We start from the raw sequence: 17933 nt of genomic DNA, 5'->3' as shown, positions 1-17933 counted from the left end.
TTTTATTACTTAAAAAGTTAGTAAAACGTACACTGGAAAATCTCTAGATTTGACCCGTGAGAAAATGATAAAATAAGATTTCTTTATACAAAATGTTGGTCCGTCTACAACCCCTATAAAATTATCGAGCATAAATACGATGGAGTATTAAGTAACTTCTTTTTTAGTAGTAAAGAATTACACCCGAAGTGATAAATTAAAATATCATACTTAATGATTTGGAAATGGAATTTAACACTAGAAATTCTGTACGTCAATAGCACTAACCAATGGAGTAAAGATTCTTCTCAGCTTAGAAGTCGACTTGTATCGGTCGTTTGAATCTTCTTACTGATGTTTAGGAGTGAAATTAACCAATCTCATTTCGGAATATGTGCCTTGATATTGCCATTAATTTACAAACACTATGACCAGAGATGGCTGGTCATTAGCAGTGGAATCCAGGGTGAGTGTTGCGTTTTATCTGATACTCGTCAACTAGATATGCCTGGATTCCAGAATTGATGCTTATTTCGGGACTCAAACGTCAATATCTAGGCAATATGCACAAGATGCATATATGTCAAAAGAAATTGATCGATTGCGTAGATTAGTTCGAGTCTTGGAATGAACATCAGCCGACGAGTCACAAATAGGACGAAACGCGAATCCTGGATTCCACTGCTAGCCACCAATCATTTCTGTTTAGGGTTTGAATTCATGATTTCTAAGAAATACTCAAGCAACAATAAATGACATACATCATCTTACAACAAAAGATTATACTAAGATCATAATACTAAAAAGAGCAAAAATGCATACCACAGCGTGTTGCAATTGATCTACTATAGCTTGTGCCTGTTGACAACTTTGTACTGAAGCAGTCAAACGAAAATTTTCTTCCTGAAGGTGTTTTATTCTAGAATTCAAATGACCAACAGTAGACCTATTACGAACAAAAAAGGAACGACATATATTATGGGTAAGATTAGTAACTATCGTCAGGGAAGAACTTGAAAACTGGAATAACAGAAAAGCTAACCAAAATCTTAGAAACAATAATAATTATACAATATCATATAAAAATGCACTACGGTAAAAAAAATTTCACACAAAAAACCCTAATTATATGAAAGTGAATTAGAAGACTAACTTTTCTTTCTCAACGACTGTATCAGAAAGAACACGTACAGCTTCATTAATTTCTTTCAGGACATGACCATTGTCGAATGCACTTAATAATCGTTGACGTAAATCCTATACACAACATAAATAAACAACGTGAATTACATAATCAGATTGCCTTACAGACATAAACAGAAGAGATACAACAAATAAATGATATATATCAAGTTACTGTTAAGTGTTAGTTAAGCTCACATGAACCATAAAGAAAACAAATTAATAGACAAATAAAACAAAATTGTAAAACAGTTTTATTTACTAACTAAACGCCATTTAATGAGTTAATAAAAAAACCTACAACAAATAGGGAGTTATTTTAATTGACCTTAAAGAATTAAAGAAATAATAACACGAAAATAGATCAACATTCGCAACGACCATATGCTTAAACTTTCCTACTAGTTAACAGTTTAACGTAGTTATGTAGGTCTTGTCTAAATATTTTGTAAGAATATGTGAGCGACAATACAAAAAAACGTATTTTACATAAACGTCAAATACTGGCCACTTTTTGTCTTTTAACAAAACCAAAAAACAATAAAGAATATAACTCTGCTGTGACGATAGAACCTAGGATAACGATAGGTTGAAAATAAATAAGCTATGTTTTTTAATTTACCATGAATACAAGTATATACAAAAGTGATGAAGACTAGTACTAACATTCACACGTTCAGAAGTATCCAGTGATATAATTGACGAATCCAAATACTGCTCTTAAGATCGACTAGACAAATAAATAGTTTTAGTATGAACAAAGTAGGACAGATGAAACAATCACGTTTTGAAAGTAAAATAACATGAAAAATTTAAGGAAATTATTGTGAAAACATGTGAATGACACAAACGCTGTCAACAATGATATGAATTTCGTTAATGATTGACAAACCAATGGAAAATAAAGTGACAATCGGCCCATAACAAGATTATATATAAAATATCGTGAAAATCAACATACCTCAGACTCTTTATTCTGTAGTTGTAGCTGTTCAATTTGTTCACATAACTGTCGATTACGTTGCTGAAGTTCAGATAAACCGACAATTTCAGGATCACTCGTTTTTTTGGCATCCTTAAGTCGCCCAACGTCAGAACAACCAATGCTATGTCTAAGTGATGTAGATAATGAATCTTGGTTTTCAATAAATGTTCGTCTGTAAGGTGTGCTACATTAATAATGAAGCAGGAGGAACAATAATACAACATTAATAAAAGTGAAAGTTTCTGGTTTAGAAATAATATTGAGGAATATAACATATGCTACAATTAACTGTAACTTTCTTTTCAACATTAATTATGGAATTTATACTCACTAAGACAAACTGTGAGCTGTGACACAGAGAAGAGTCTGTATAAAACGGTTAATTGGTTTCAAATAGTGGCATTATAAACGTGATATGAAGAAGTATAACAAGTTATGCGGTTGTATTGTGGCGTGTGCTACTTATATCGACATGATATTTTGCAAATTAAGTATTTACTGTACGGTTATCAGATTTTAGTACGGTGCTCTGTAATTTTGTTTTCAAATACATTCGATTGCCCCCACTTGTGTTCTCGTTCACTACATTATTATGCAAATTTACCGGATTGAAAAAAGTTTAGATCCTATTCTATTATTGTCATCATAAAGAAACTAACTAATTGGCATATTTAAAAAAAGTATTGATATTGAAAATCTTTCAAGGAGAAACTCGCAGTGGCCAACATATGAAAAAGACAAGAATGATAACTGATTGTAGAACGAAATAGCAAGAAACAACCAAATGTATTCCATTAGAATAGTTGCCATTTCTACACTTCACCATCATTGGCGTGAACGAAAACAGACAACAAGGAAAAAAATGTAATCTGTACTTGATAAATTAGTCACATTACCTGATAAATCATTGTTTCTTTCAATTTTAATGAGAAGCAATGAATGACCAAACATACGTAACATAAAGTAATATACTAAGACTCCAACTAAATGATAAATAACCATTCAACCAAGAATTTAGCTTTAAGACCCAAATATAAATTTCCAACAACAATAAAAAATACACCATAAAATTAAATCTCACTCGTAGAGAAGTCAAATTTGATGGGTTAAAAACTGATGTAGTAGAAATACACTAATTTCTAAACAAAACATTCAATTAAGTCATTTGATAAAACGTATTACAATAAGATTGAAACATATTACATCACGGTAATGTCTGTTAAGGATCCTCTAGTGGATTACAAGTACAGGAAGAAAACTTTGAAAAAAAATTCTACAATTCCTGAATTTGGGAAATATAAGCAACATACGAATAAAAACTGTTTGGGACCATTTGTGGGTACTAATCTGAGTAAACAGGACCTAACTCTTGAGAATCGTGATCTGTTTGAATATCGACCTCAGTTTATATGATACAACATGAAAGCAAAATATGAGAATATGAGATATACTTATTGAAAGTATTAAGTATCATGGTAGTGAAGGTCTATCAACAAGATAACCAACCAATGACTATATTCAAGACACTGGACCAACTGAAGCAGCTACCACACACACGGTTGCAATGTAGAAAACAGAAGACAGTGACAATTAGCAAGAGATTTGGGAGACTGTTATTTGAAAGTCTTAACAAAACAGGAACAGTTCGGATAGACCAACAGTATTGGCAAATTAAATGCTAGCAAAACGGTTATAACCCGAGTATTTGGAATACACTAAAGACTACCTGATATTAGCTATTACTGATGTTCCAACATGAGCAACGGAGGTCGAATGAACCTGTTTCTTGGAAAGGTTTCCGAATAATACCAATCCAGGTGTATACGTATATCCCAAGAATGGTAAGTCCCGGACACACTCAGAACCTTCCCATTCTATATCTTCTATTTCTTCAATTTCTTCATTTATTGGTACAGCAGCAGCTTCTTGAATTGCTTTTCTTTTTAATACTTCGGGGGACAATGGTGATTTATGTGGATTAATATTCTCCTGATTTTCATCATTCAAAATTTCAGTATCTAAAGGCTTTACCAGCACAGTTTCGTCTTCTTCGTTTTCTTCATTGTTTAAAGTAGCACACTGAGTGACATATCCGTCTTGAACAGATGACTTTGTATAACGTATTGGGGAGAAAGTCTGATTCCTAGAGACATCCAATATAGCCTCATCACGAGCACGAGAACCACCGCCGGAAAAATTTGAAACATCGTCTAACTCACCAACTGGGGGCAAGTATGGAGGAGTGACTATACAAAACAAGACAACAGGAATCATAAATAATCAAAACTTAAGATGGGTATACAATTAAAACGTACGTTTAGGAATCCCGAGTCATATTGCTATCCAAAGAAAGCCACGAAACTCATCACCCTGTAGACAACTTTTGTTGTAACTCAGATTCAAACCATGCGTATTGAATAAAAGTAATGCAGAGAATTGTGGCTTATCGACAAAATCAATGAATGATCAATTATTGACAGAAACAGACTTGAGACAACCAGCAGTGATGTGCCACGAAGGGTAAAAGAAGACGCATAAGCAACTTATAATGGTAGAACTTTGATATTTACTGAGACAAAAAGACCTATATGGATTGGTGATTAAGTATGTGATTGGATGAGAGTGCACTGGAGGGATACATACTGAGAAATATGTCTGGGATTTTATCACCAACAACGTTGCCTGAATGTAGACTTAGATTAAAATATACAACCCATCAAATACAAAACATAAGTCATAAATTAAAACAAATAAACAAAATAAAACGTAAATTAAAAGAAGTAAGCAACAAAATAACTAACCTTGTCTCAATGCAGAGAAATCAATATCTTTGAAAAATGGATGCATAACAACATCTTCATAACTTAACCGTTTCGATGGACTAATAATTAGTGATTTAATTAAATGAATAGCACAGTCTGTTATTTCAGCGGTTGCAGGGAACTTTAGTGTTTTCTTCACAAAAAAAAACATAAAAATAAAGCATTATTTGATTAAACAGATGATAATGAAAGAAGTTACCCGATAATCCATAATTTTCTGCATCATTGCATCATCATCTTCATCGTAGAAAGGCGTCTGTCCATAAAATAATTCATATAATAAGACACCAATCGCCCAATAATCGAATTCAGGGCCAACAAGTAATGGTTCTTGATTATGACGTCCACGTTGTCGTAAAAGTTCAATGTTCAGATATTCTTTTGTCCCAACCATTGTAGGACAGACACACTAATGTCAATCAAAAAAAGAAAGAACAATCAGATTAACTCAGCACGTGAACATATGTTTATGTAATGGTGCTCAAAATAAAAATGACAGTCGATTAGAAAGTCACTAAATCAAAAACAGTTAAACATTATTGTCACATCTAAACAAACTTCTCTAATCAACTAAATGACTGATTGATGAATAACTAAAGTGTGTATTATATTTCTTGTCAAAGGAATTCATATGCGGACTGAATGAAGGTTTACAATTAAATCTGGTTTCATAAAATACAGACGATTTAGTGGGTATGTGGGGGGAAGTATATTTATTTTGCATTCATCTTTTTTAATAGAAAAGGCGAAACGTTTAGTGAACCATAACATGTGTCGATGCATTAACAATACAAAAACCAGTTTAAACACGATTCAACTAGAGAAAAGATAGAATGAAAAATTTAACATTTTGAGTCGAAATAATTTATGAAAGAAATTGGTCTGGCGAAATCAAGTAAATGACATTCTTAGTTATTAGTTTGTATCTAACGTGACTAACTCACTCTGACTGGGTATTATTGAATGAGTGACAAAACTTCATAATTATGGTAAGGTGGTTGTTCTCTTCAATGTACTACCTATCATACCAAGGTGATGTAGCATATCACTCGAAAAAATGAACAGAAACTAGCGACCCGCACGATGGTAACAGCTACCATACCACATCAAATTATCATCATTCGTTGGTGTGTATGTGTGGAAAGACCAGCAGGTTGGGTGTCAAGTTTAGGCTACGTGGATTAACCAACGAGATTTTAGACCCGTGCCCCATTAACTTATCGATCAGTCGTTCGATACACGTGCTCATTATATTTAAACACCAATTAGTTTCGTTTCCTGTCTTGATTTAAGTAAGATGGAAATGAAAGCGATCTGTCTACGAAATAACACAAATATATTCAGTGATTATTCATCGAAACACTTTGTTCACTACTTATTCAGATTTGGTAAATATTTAAAAACATTTATTAAGATAAGTGATACATATGAGCTGAGACTATATATTTCTGTATACCTTGAGCAGTTGGTAATACAAAATAGCATCTATTTTACAGTTTCGTTTTATATTTCCATGAGATGTTTTTGCGGAATCAAGTACAGTTGTATCGGAATAGTGCTCACCGGTTCACCACAACTTTGTAAATGAAGACCCAGGAATCAGAAGTAACCCGGTACATAAAAATGTGATCAACCATCGCTTAAGTGAAAATCAGACAGGTATCCTGATCTTCTATTACTTTTAATAAAAGGCAAGGGGCATTTCTTATCCGAATGTAGTTTATTTCGGTTATGTCCTTATTTGAACTATATCTCATAGTACTTCTCACCATTTCCTGAATAATTTTCCTAGTCTTCCGTCGCAAGCTGTCACAAATAAAATAATGAAAATATCTTGTCCAATTTTATTTGTTTATTGTTTCGACTTTTTTTAGGATAAAGTGAAACAAAATTTTAAAGAATTGTACCACAATTACTTTGACAGTTGTCCAAAAACCAAGCGATAAAAAAAGCAAACTTATATTTAATACTAGAGTAGATGGAAAAGGCTACTAGCTATAAGAAAAGCAGAAACAATTATGATAATAAATGGTAAGAATAACAACTCCATATATTGTTACGGAACAAAGACTAAATTTATAGCGAATTGCTAATTAGTGAAGACCAGAGATATAGAGGTAGTAAATCATAAGATAACCCCATAAAAACATGAATGGTCGATGATGATAAACAGCCTAGTTAACCAGGCATCGATTCTTACACTCGCCGAAATAAGATCTTTGGAATTGACTTGAAAAATGTAGTTCAATTCACGAATAGTCATCAAGGTATTTAAACAATCACATATAAGACAAAATTATACACTTGAAATTACTTTTCCATCAGCATCAAGCCTGATAGCCGAACCAAAATCAATTAGCTTCAGGTGTCCACTCCTTTCAATTGCGAAATTTTCAGGCTTTAGGTCACTAAAAGATAATAAAGTAATTTTCAATTATTAGTCAAAATCAAAAACGATAAAAATGTCCTCAAAAATCATTATAGTTTATCATTTATAGGAAGTCATATAGTGAAACTATGATGAAATTCCAAGTCATCTTTACCTAGAGAATTTGAGAAGATATAATCACAATAAGAATAAACTGCCAATAAATAAACATACCAATGAATATAGCCCATTTGGTGCAATGAATGAACGGCTTCCACAGCTTCAGCACAATAAAACTGTATCATTTTTGAATCCAACAAATGACCAACTCTGAAAGCAAAATATATCAAGAGACTTTAATCTGAAACAATTCAAGATGCTCGGTTTTTAAAAAAATCACTAGCCAAAAAGTGTAGCTACATGAAAATCAACAGTAGAGTCAGTCCCAACTTGGCAGTTAATCTGATAGTAGTGAAAGTTAGTAATTAAGTATACGTTGCCCGGTTTTAACCACACTTCCGGTCAAGGCTAATGATATCACTCGGTTCTTTATATGGAAATATTTATAGCCACATGCGAACACTTAACATAGTGATTGAAAGAAGAAAGATTCAACCACCAACCCAGTGCTCTATTCAGACACTAGTTAGATGATACACGAAAGAAGTAAATATTAGTGACAAAGTGCGAATGATATCAGTTAGTCAGCCAGTTACAACGTAGGACCAGGCATATATATCCATCGGTCCAAGTTGCCACACCTCATTAACACAATAAGATGACTAGTATTGGAGACATTTGGAAGAAAGTTAGGGCGGCCAAACCAAAACGTGGCATCAGTGCTTGAAGTCACTAACTTCTGGTCTGAGCCATGTTGGTAGATGCAGAATACTTGGTTGGGGTCCACGTGACTATCGTCACCAGTGGTTGGAGATTCTGTGTGACATGGCTCAGAATCGATCACAATGGCTTATGTGTGTACACACTTTCTCTTCCCTTAAACCGTGAGATTGAAATCGCTTTATATCTTTCTTTCTACGAACTAATTCTTCCTGTATTATATAATTATATGCAATCTTTCTTTTATATATTACTACCATTGAAGTAACTACTACTATAGATTTGGTGTTAATCTTAATGCGCTAATGAGGTGGCAACTTGGACCGATGCATATATGTGCCTGGTAATACATTGTAGCTGACTGACTGACATTTGAAATATCGAAACTCTTCCAAACCATTGACATGCTTGGAAACGAAATACTTCATTCTGTTGATAATCTCTATCTGAGGGAACTATAACTTATTTTGTGAATAGATAACTTATTCAGTGTACAACCACAACTTAAATTTTACTACACAATCTATAAGTGCTTTTAAAGACATGAGGGCGGTTGATTTTTGCCGGTTGCTTACACAGCGGAAGGGTATTTCTCCTTGAGGGACCCGAAAAGAAGACTGGACTATCAGCAATCGTAGTGACTTATGAACATGGTCACAAAGTCCAATAGATACACGGACTTTCTGTAAGTTTCTGATGTGGTCGCTTCGTGATTGGAAGGACATTAACACTGAAAATAAGAATCCATGGGATAAGGTGAAACGCGACATTTTCAGGGTCAATTTTTTCTAACCGCTTTTTTCTGTTATGAGAAGGCAGCAACATTGTAGATGTTAGTTGCCTGAGGAAAATATCTTGCTGCTGTCACGCTTCAGTACAGTCAGCAGTATGACTTCGCTATTTGACCATGAGTTTGCTGCTTTTAGTCTAACTATTCTGAAATCGACGTGTTAGGCATCGTGAGACCTAAAGAAACATTTGTTCCAGTCAATATACCTCGATCGGATCACCACGATAAGTAAACCGGACAAGCACGTCAATGTAGCAGTCTTTTATTAGAGTCCCATTTGTATTTTGCGTTGATCACCCTTAACAGCAGCATATAAGAACAAAGAAAGCACGTGATGTTGGTTGAGTAACTGTAAAACGAGGGTTTACTTGGGTAGTGTTCTTATCAGTCCCACAGAATTAACACTGGACTGTGTAATAAACTACGTTGTCCGGACTGAATATATGTCTTTGTTTATCACCAAATATAAAGTCGACGTAAAGCGGCTTATTTATAATCGATTCCCAAAAATACAAACATATCATTCACTGTGACACGAGCAGTAATCATCTCATGTTAATATACGTGTAGATGCAAAAATGTAGAACGCGCATTTCTGCAATGAGCCAAGTTGTTCATCTATTTTTGCCTTCTATACATCCAATCAAAGCAAAAATATGAAATAGATTACTCCGATTAGTATGGTTTGTTTAATTTTAGAATTATACAGATATTTACATAAAATTCTGTTCCAATGCTTTACCTGCGGTTTTTTGGTAGAGAGACATTTTTATTTAGCCTAGATTAGTATGGAGTTTCTATCTTAAGCTAAAGACAACTTCGTTAGCTAATTTTCATTGTGATGCACATATAACAAACAATAGTTACAATTTATGCTAAAATTGGTCAAGTAAGAAGGTCGCTCACTTGCTTAAGAATATATACAAATCGCCACCGGGTTCATAGTCCATCACAAGATGCAAGTGCTTTTCATCTTGAAATGCATAATGCAGGTGTGGAAGCCATGGATTTTCAATGGCAGTTGCTTGCGCTAACACAGTCCTTTCAAGCAGAATCTGAGAGCCCTCCTAAATAGGCAAATAATGCAAAGAAATTATAAGGATCACTAAATCAAGAAAACCTACCGGATCATGATGCAACCACGCTCCTTTAAACTGAGATTTCATTGCATACACTGAATGAGGTGGCGATACCTCACGTACTACACGTACTATTCCACAAGCCCCTCTACCAACACATGCGCCCAGCTTGAAATCCGACAGTTTGAGACGGAATTCTGATAATCGAGTAATGATTGGCTTCACTACAAGTAAAAGAAAATGTCTGTAAGATAACTTTTATCAGTGACGTAGATTAATAATAAAGTACGTGGTAGATTACGGCTAATACAAACTTAACTATCCAACATCATAAAATATTATATTGCTTATGTGAATGACAGAAAAAACTTATAGATTATAACTACGGAGAAAAACTCATTAAAAGAAGTTTTCCTGACAATTAAACACCACGTGAATTGAAAAATACATTACCTCGTCTTCGGAAGAATTTCGCAGCCAAAACGGTAGGAGAGTGTTCGTATTCATCAGTCCCCCGATTTTCTGGATTATCCATACAGTCATGATAGATTTGATCAACCAAAGAATTCGTTACGAATAAACAGTCTAGAAGACCGTCGATCGATAACAAACACGGATCAGGATCAATCGGACGATTTCGTTTGTTAGCGGGTAGAATTTGATAATTATTCTGCGAACCTTTTTCGAATGAAAGACTGATTCCCATGCTGGGAGAAAAAAGAAGCGGAGGCCTTGTTAAGAGATCAAATAAGTAACTCGCACGTTGGGATGTCCAGCCCAAACGTAAAGCATCTTCTAGATAGACCATGCTGTTATTGCTGTTTCGAGATTTCGTTTTAACCTGAAATATACATTTATCCTGAGGTGTCTCCACACCATCAGTGTTCATTTCAATATCCAAATTAGCTTTCTTATCTTTCCGTTTTACATTACTTTTAATTTCGATCTGTAAGTGATGTGGAGTTGAGGAAATTAGGAAATTATCAATGGATTTTATCGGTGAAGCCATTCTTAACCTAAAAGTAAATCTTCCTTTATTAATGAAACAATGAATTTTAAAAGAAGATGACGCACAGAAAAATATTTATTTTTCATACATATTCGATGACAGTGTCATTTGGAAGGAATTAATTTAAAAATATTTGTAGGAAACGAGGCCGCAGTTTTAAAAGAACTTGATAGGTACAAAAGCTGTTTAGCAGTACTCAAACGTACTGTGCGTGTTAGCATTGTCGAAAGGAACTGTACATGATTGTCAAATTGCTCAGAAAGAAACTCAATTTTTACTGTAAAACGTGAAGTTTCATAGTTTGGAGATAAAAGGCTCTTTAACCATAATTCTCGTAGCTGAAGGCCCATATTGCAAAGGTTATATATCTCTGTAAAAAGAAGCGAAGTAGATTCGGTTAATAGGCACACGGACTGTAATTCATTGAGCAAATTTTTATGATCTTGCACAAGATCAGAGAAAGTATTTGTTTCGGGGATATTGTGATTGATAGATGTAGTAGAATAAAATTCAGGAAGACACCACTTAGATGAAAATCGAGTTCGGATAGCTTCAATTCTGTGTGCCAAGAAATCATGTAGGCTTGTGAAGATAAACAACATTTTTACACGTAGTATGATAAGATAGTGGTTGACGGGGAAACAAGTTGGAACTCTTTTCTCTGGAGTGCTGAAATGTAAGTTTTCAAGACTCCATTTAACGTATTTAATCTGAAGGATAAGTAATACAAATTTCATTTAATTGAGATAAACGCTGAAATGAAACAAGTGATCAAAAGTGTTTAAACGACACTGCACAAATAAAAATATGAGAATGACCACGTCAAATTCTGTAGAGAATAAATGACTAAAAGTTTATAAACTGCTAAAATTCCATCTTTACAAATGGCAAGACATAAACCACCATATAGCTTATGGCTATCGTTCCCCCCCCCAAATAACAAGTCAGTCAGCTACAATGTATTACCAGGCACATATATGCATCGGTCCAAGTTGCCACCTCATTAGCGCATTAAGATTAACACCAAATCTATAGTAGTAGTTACTTCAATGGTAGTAATATATAAAAGAAAGATTGCATATAATTATATAATACAGGAAGAATTAGTTCGTAGAAAGAAAGATATAAAGCGATTTCAATCTCACGGTTTAAGGGAAGAGAAAGTGTGTACACACATAAGCCATTGTGATCGATTCTGAGCCATGTCACACAGAATCTCCAACCACTGGTGACGATAGTCACGTGGACCCCAACCAAGTATTCTGCATCTACCAACATGGCTCAGACCAGAAGTTAGTGACTTCAAGCACTGATGCCACGTTTTGGTTTGGCCGCCCTAACTTTCTTCCAACCATCATCAACACCGGACAACATTGTGCGTCATGGTATTCGGTGTCCAGGTATACGCAACACGTGGCCCAACCATCTCAGTCAATGAAGATTCAAAACCACATCAACTGATTTACCATCATTCCTTAGTACCCTGAGTCTAACCTCACTATTACTCACCCGGTGATCCTAGCAGATGCCAGCAATATTTCTAAGGCATCTGTGGTCAAATACTAGTAGCTTACGAGTGTCTTCTACTCTTAATGGCCACGTTTCGCAGCCGTAAAGTAAAATAGAACGAACTGCTGAGGAGTATACTCGTTTTTTTATTGATAGACGGATATCTCGCCTTCGCCATAGGTGACGTAAGTTGGCAAAAGCCAAGCGAGCCGAACCCGACTGTTGTTGCTACCTCGACGTCGTGGTCGGGCTTGCCCATCATGATGAAGCAACCGAGCTATACTGGCTGGAACAATCGTTCTTTAATATTCTAACATACCAGACAGGTCGGCTGAAGAGCGGTAAGACTAAAAGCAACAAACCCAATGTCCAAAGGCGAAGTCATACTGCTGACTGTACAGAGGTGTGACAGCAGGTGTTTCCTTCAGACAACCAGCATGACAGAGATGCTGCCTTCACACTAAAGAGGGGTGGGGTTAGAAAAGCTCGACCCTAAAAATGCACACCTCGCCTTATCGCACGGATATCCGTCTCCGCGGTAAGGTCTCAACAAGTACGGAGCTAACACGAAAATTACTCATAAAAGGTCGTGTGTGACCGACCTAAAGCAGTTGTCCCTTGGGCACTGCGGTCACGCTTTCAGGTCACTAAGACCACCTCTAATCCATTTTCCTTTTCAGGTACCTCCAGAAGAATCCTTCCACAGTGTGGCCAAACGGAAAGTGATAACCGCTTTCATACCTCTAACAGCACTCAAGACCACTGTATTCATAATCAACCCCCCAAATAACAAGTAGAGACCCAAAGAAATTGATCAGATTAGCAATCAAATTTAAGCAAACCACCAAAAACGTTTCATGAGCGCTTCGCTCATTAACACCAACCTTTTTTGGTTCCGTCACTCACACAAATGTACATCAGTGATGACAGATTTCAGTTAATACATTCAGCAATATTTCCAATTTATTTAACACCTCTAATAAAGATCAAGAAGTTACCAGCCATGGGCAGGCTAGCCAAGTGAAAACAACCCAACTAAATGACTAATCCCCCTTCCCAATTTACGACCTAACATATACCCTTTATTCATATTGTATGGCAACTCGAACTGATCTACGTACATACGAAGTTCTACGTTGCGACTGACTGACCTTATAATGAATCTATGACAAACGATATCAATATTTAATTTTTGGCTGACAGAACGTGGCTCATAGGGATCAGTACAACTGCGAATAACCAGGCTACATACTTGGAGATCAGCTGAAGGCAGATTGTCGTGAATAAGACACTGTAGTAATGGAAACAGTTGAAAATGTTAACAGCACTACTCCTTGTCATGCAAATAAGCTAGGAGGAAGACAAATGTTACACCACCTTTTCACCTTAGACGATTAGGAAGAACAATGTGGTATTTCTCCCAGGGAAAGTCATAGTGGAACTTGAAAATTTTAACGGAACTGTGCCTCTTATATAAATCGGGTCAGTCAGTCGCTCATCAAAAGAGCGAATAATAGATAAATCTGTAGAAGTAGGTAACCCATGAAATAAGAAATGCTCAAAATAAAATTTTAATAAACCCTTTGCTTGTACAGCCTCCAAGATAGCTTACGATGAATGCATACAGAATGTGAGCCAAGATAAAGATTCTAGCAAACTAGCTTATTCACTTTATAAAAATCAATAGGTTAGTCACATGCAAAGTAGAACCTAGCACATGCTCATAGGTCCAACTTGCCACATTACATTAGCACAGTGAAATGAAATTATCAAGAAAAATGACAAAACAATGTAGTAGTAATAATATCAGTAGTACGAAAGAATAGGCACAAACAATATGATTTGAGAATGAATTGGTGAGAAAAGTATAAGCCAATACTAGGACTCAATAATTAAAGACCAAGTAAATGCGTCTGTGCCATCTCGATCAATTTTGAGAAACACCATTTAGTGTCTCCAGTCACTAAAGATAATCGCATCAACCCCAACCTGGTACATGGACCTCCCAACAAACCTCAATTCAACAGCTTTATAGACTAGTTCCGCATCTTGGTTTGGGAGCTCCTAACTTTCTTCCAACCTACTACACCACCTAAAGTCGCTTATTGAGGTAGGTGGTGGTTGGGCACACGTAAAACATCTTTATCACCATGAGCGACCAAGGTTCAGTACTGCAAATAAACTAGCCATAATCCCACACATGTTTCACAATCCGAGCAAGTGTCACTGTAATTTGGTGGCTACTAACGTTAGACTTTAAAGTACTTTGATGTCCAAATAATTGTTCGGTGCACAAAGGTAAATCTGTAAAACATGATCTTGTGTAATCATAAGACGAACCAATCATAAAAAAATGTGAGGACGTTCGTATACGAACCTAGCATCCTAGTCCGAGTGAACTAAACTAAGATATGACCAAGGTTTCAGTATTTCACGAAAGCACAGCTATAGATTCTTTGCGATTAATCAGTATTTAAGTATATTTGATCAAAAGTATGAGTCGTTCGATTTATCTGGTGGTGAATAAGCTGCCCATCGCTGGATTACATACAAGAATTACATTTACTTCACTTTTTATTAATGAGAATATTTCTAATTTCGTTGGTGAAAGCTAAGGACTATATACCGTATACAAGCATATAAAAAGCCATATCCTAGTGAATAGTTCAACATACCTGAAGCAAGAAAATGAAGACATCGTTATAAATTCCAATGCTGTTTTCATCCAAAATGATATTCGCTGGCCAGTCCAGGTGATAATTAAGTCTTAAATTACCAATCAAATCAAAAGTCAGTACCATAGGTCGATCATCAACTGGTTGATCCATATTAAGGAGATCAAATGTGAAGACAGGAGACTCTAGATGCAGGAGTGAATGAGATACATGACGGTTCCTGAAAGCACCACTTAACTGACTCTGTAGATTAGCGGTGAGCTCAACAAGGTCCAGCTTCTTGGCTCTTGAAAATGCAATATTCCTGAAACACTGGCGAGCGAAATCGTTCATATTATCACCAGCACCGAAAAGATACACTGCTCCCGCAACAGCTAGGCAGTTTCCTACAGTTCGCAAACCATTTGGCCCACGCATATGCGAGAGAAGCAATAACTTCAACAACTGTTGATTAACTGACATTCTTCGTTCACAAACAAAACGTTTTAATTGTGACTCCAAGGATTTGAGTGTGGTCCTTGATTCATCCATTTTGTAACAATTTTTCGAGACATAGGATTCTTGGTGGTTGAGCTTAAGACGAAAATGTTCGCTCAAGAGAGAATCCAAAAAGATACAAATAGAGTTTGAATCAACTGTTCCGAGGAAGGAGTAGTCCCCAATTTTTTCACAGACCGCAGTGAGTAAGAAGATAGTTTTAAGACCATCGACTACCTCATCCATGATAGGAAGAAACATATACGGTACGTGAGATGACCCTAACACATTGTTTCGCGGCTTAATGGCATCAGACCAGAATTTTGGATCATTAGGTGGTATATTAAAATTTATATCAGCGAACAATTTTACCAGTGGGTCGGTGAAAGTCGCAGACCCTGAAAACAGCTGGACTAGTGAGGAAATGAATGGATGAAATGTGATGATGAACATAGAACGTAGTACTTTAACGATGTACTGGTCAAAGCCACAGTCTTCTAGTAAGTCTGAAGTATGATGTAGTGCATCCAGCAAAGTTGTGATCGTACTTGTCTCTCGTAAGTTATCGAGGTCGTTTTTAATGACATCTTTTATGATTTTCGACAATATCTTAACACGGTTACACCAAGGGATCAAACAATGATAAAGACTGATCATAGTGAAAATGCCTGGATTACGGCTTTTACTTTCCATCTCATGCAAGAACTCATCAAGTTGAGACAAAAATCCATTCAAGCAACTGGCAAAAGAGAAGGCGCAAGCATGAGATACGCAGTCCATTTTGTTGACTACAAAATGGACTACAAGTCTGATGAATAGTATATGATTATTCCAATCAACGAACTTCCCCAGCAATGAATCAAGAGCATTATAAGATAAATGGCTAACAGATACAAGATGTGGTTTGCAACAAATATCTACCATTTGGTTTTCACATAATTGCATAACAAAGCTACCCCTGGCACCAAGCAGGACCCAGATAATTTCACGTATCAGTTGATACTCTGTTAAGTCATATCTTTCATCACATTGCCCAATGTAAGACAACCAACGATTTTTCAGACATTTATCTTTCAAACTAGTTGAATACCGACTCCACCAATACTCAGGCTGCAAGATTTTGTAGATTAATTTAGATGGGAAGTTATAATTGGCGAAGATATGTTTGTTTGACGGAAGTTGATCCCAGCGACATGGGTATGAGTATTCAGAAGTATAATCCTGTTCCAGCTTTGTAACTTCTTCATTTGAAGAGTTGGAGTCACATGTTTCAACTGAAGATGAGTGAAATTGGAAGTTAATGTAATTCCTGGTACACATAAATTCAGCAGAAACTCATACGAAGCCTGATTCGAGGATTCAATTCATATTTGCACGTCCTAGAGATCACAAACAAAAATGTAGATGAAATAAACAAGTCATATCGCTTGTAGAATCGACACCTCTATATACACTATAATGCTTCACAAGCATTTAAAAAAATTAACATACGAAACTTTTCTTCAATACGATATTATTCCATAATGAATATTATTGTTTATTATCTCCACATTTGTCAAAGAGAATTTGTGAACCATATGTCATGAGCTGCGTCTAGGTAGCATTATTCCCTACCAAGTATACAGCTAAAATAATCGTCAAGTCTTTCTTTTAATGACTCAGCGTGGGGTGACATTACTATATATTCCTGTAGACAGTCCCATTATTCACCTATTTGAACTGCGAAAATTAGCATGGTATGCCATACTACCTATTCCTTGCAACAACTAGTCGGCTTAGATCTCATATTTCCGGACTCATTGACTTTCAAATATATCCTTAAGTTTCTTTACTCCTGAATTCCGGTTAGCTGGATTTGGTATTACATTTTCAATTTGGATAGAACAAGAGGCTAGGTGACCTGTTTAAGGTCTCTCGGTTGGTCCAACTTTCTTAAGAAAGTATTGACAGATGGGGCTTCAATTACGTTTTGAAGTGATGAGTTCCATCCCTTGGTGACTCGATGGAAAAGTGAGTAATCAGCTTATAAGTAATTTGTTCTGGAATTCCAAACATTTTCAAAAGCATTTTCAGGAACTTACAAATTCTGGGCCGTTCGGTTAGACCCTGCAAGTTATTTTGAAGCTTCAAACTATTACCTTTACTTTTTATCGCTCTTTATGCACGAACATTGTCATTAAATTATTAAACCGATGGTGTTAAGAGACTAGGAAGGTCA

The 17933-nt window shown here is 35.7% G+C and overlaps 1 protein-coding gene across 2 annotated transcripts in view; it reads right to left on the bottom strand.

Annotated features, from left to right (window-relative positions):
* The window catches only part of MS3_00001977 (uncharacterized protein), a gene marked incomplete at its 5' end in the record, with an annotated part of 32468 nt that extends 15315 nt beyond the window's left edge, over nt 1-17153 (bottom strand). Inside the window, 13 exons of one of the 2 annotated variants that reach the window (XM_035733713.2) lie at nt 802-925; nt 1133-1236; nt 2123-2330; nt 3873-4392; nt 4948-5101; nt 5168-5377; nt 7283-7376; nt 7571-7666; nt 9873-10033; nt 10091-10269; nt 10499-11061; nt 11199-11764; nt 15239-17035. In XM_035733713.2, the coding sequence (XP_035587835.1) occupies nt 802-925; nt 1133-1236; nt 2123-2330; nt 3873-4392; nt 4948-5101; nt 5168-5377; nt 7283-7376; nt 7571-7666; nt 9873-10033; nt 10091-10269; nt 10499-11061; nt 11199-11764; nt 15239-17035 (4776 nt within the window). Of the gene's footprint in view, nt 1-801; nt 926-1132; nt 1237-2122; nt 2331-3872; nt 4393-4947; nt 5102-5167; nt 5378-7282; nt 7377-7570; nt 7667-9872; nt 10034-10090; nt 10270-10498; nt 11765-15238 lie in introns of both variants that reach the window. The other variant, XM_051209515.1, reaches the window with a different exon arrangement.
* Nucleotides 17154-17933: the final 780 nt, after the last annotated feature.

The sequence above is a fragment of the Schistosoma haematobium genome, chromosome 1, assembly GCF_000699445.3.
Source record: "Schistosoma haematobium chromosome 1, whole genome shotgun sequence".
In the NCBI taxonomy this organism is placed as follows: domain Eukaryota; kingdom Metazoa; phylum Platyhelminthes; class Trematoda; order Strigeidida; family Schistosomatidae; genus Schistosoma; species Schistosoma haematobium.
Note: the sequence above shows the minus strand (reverse complement) of the source record. Positions and strands in the feature narration are given on the sequence as shown.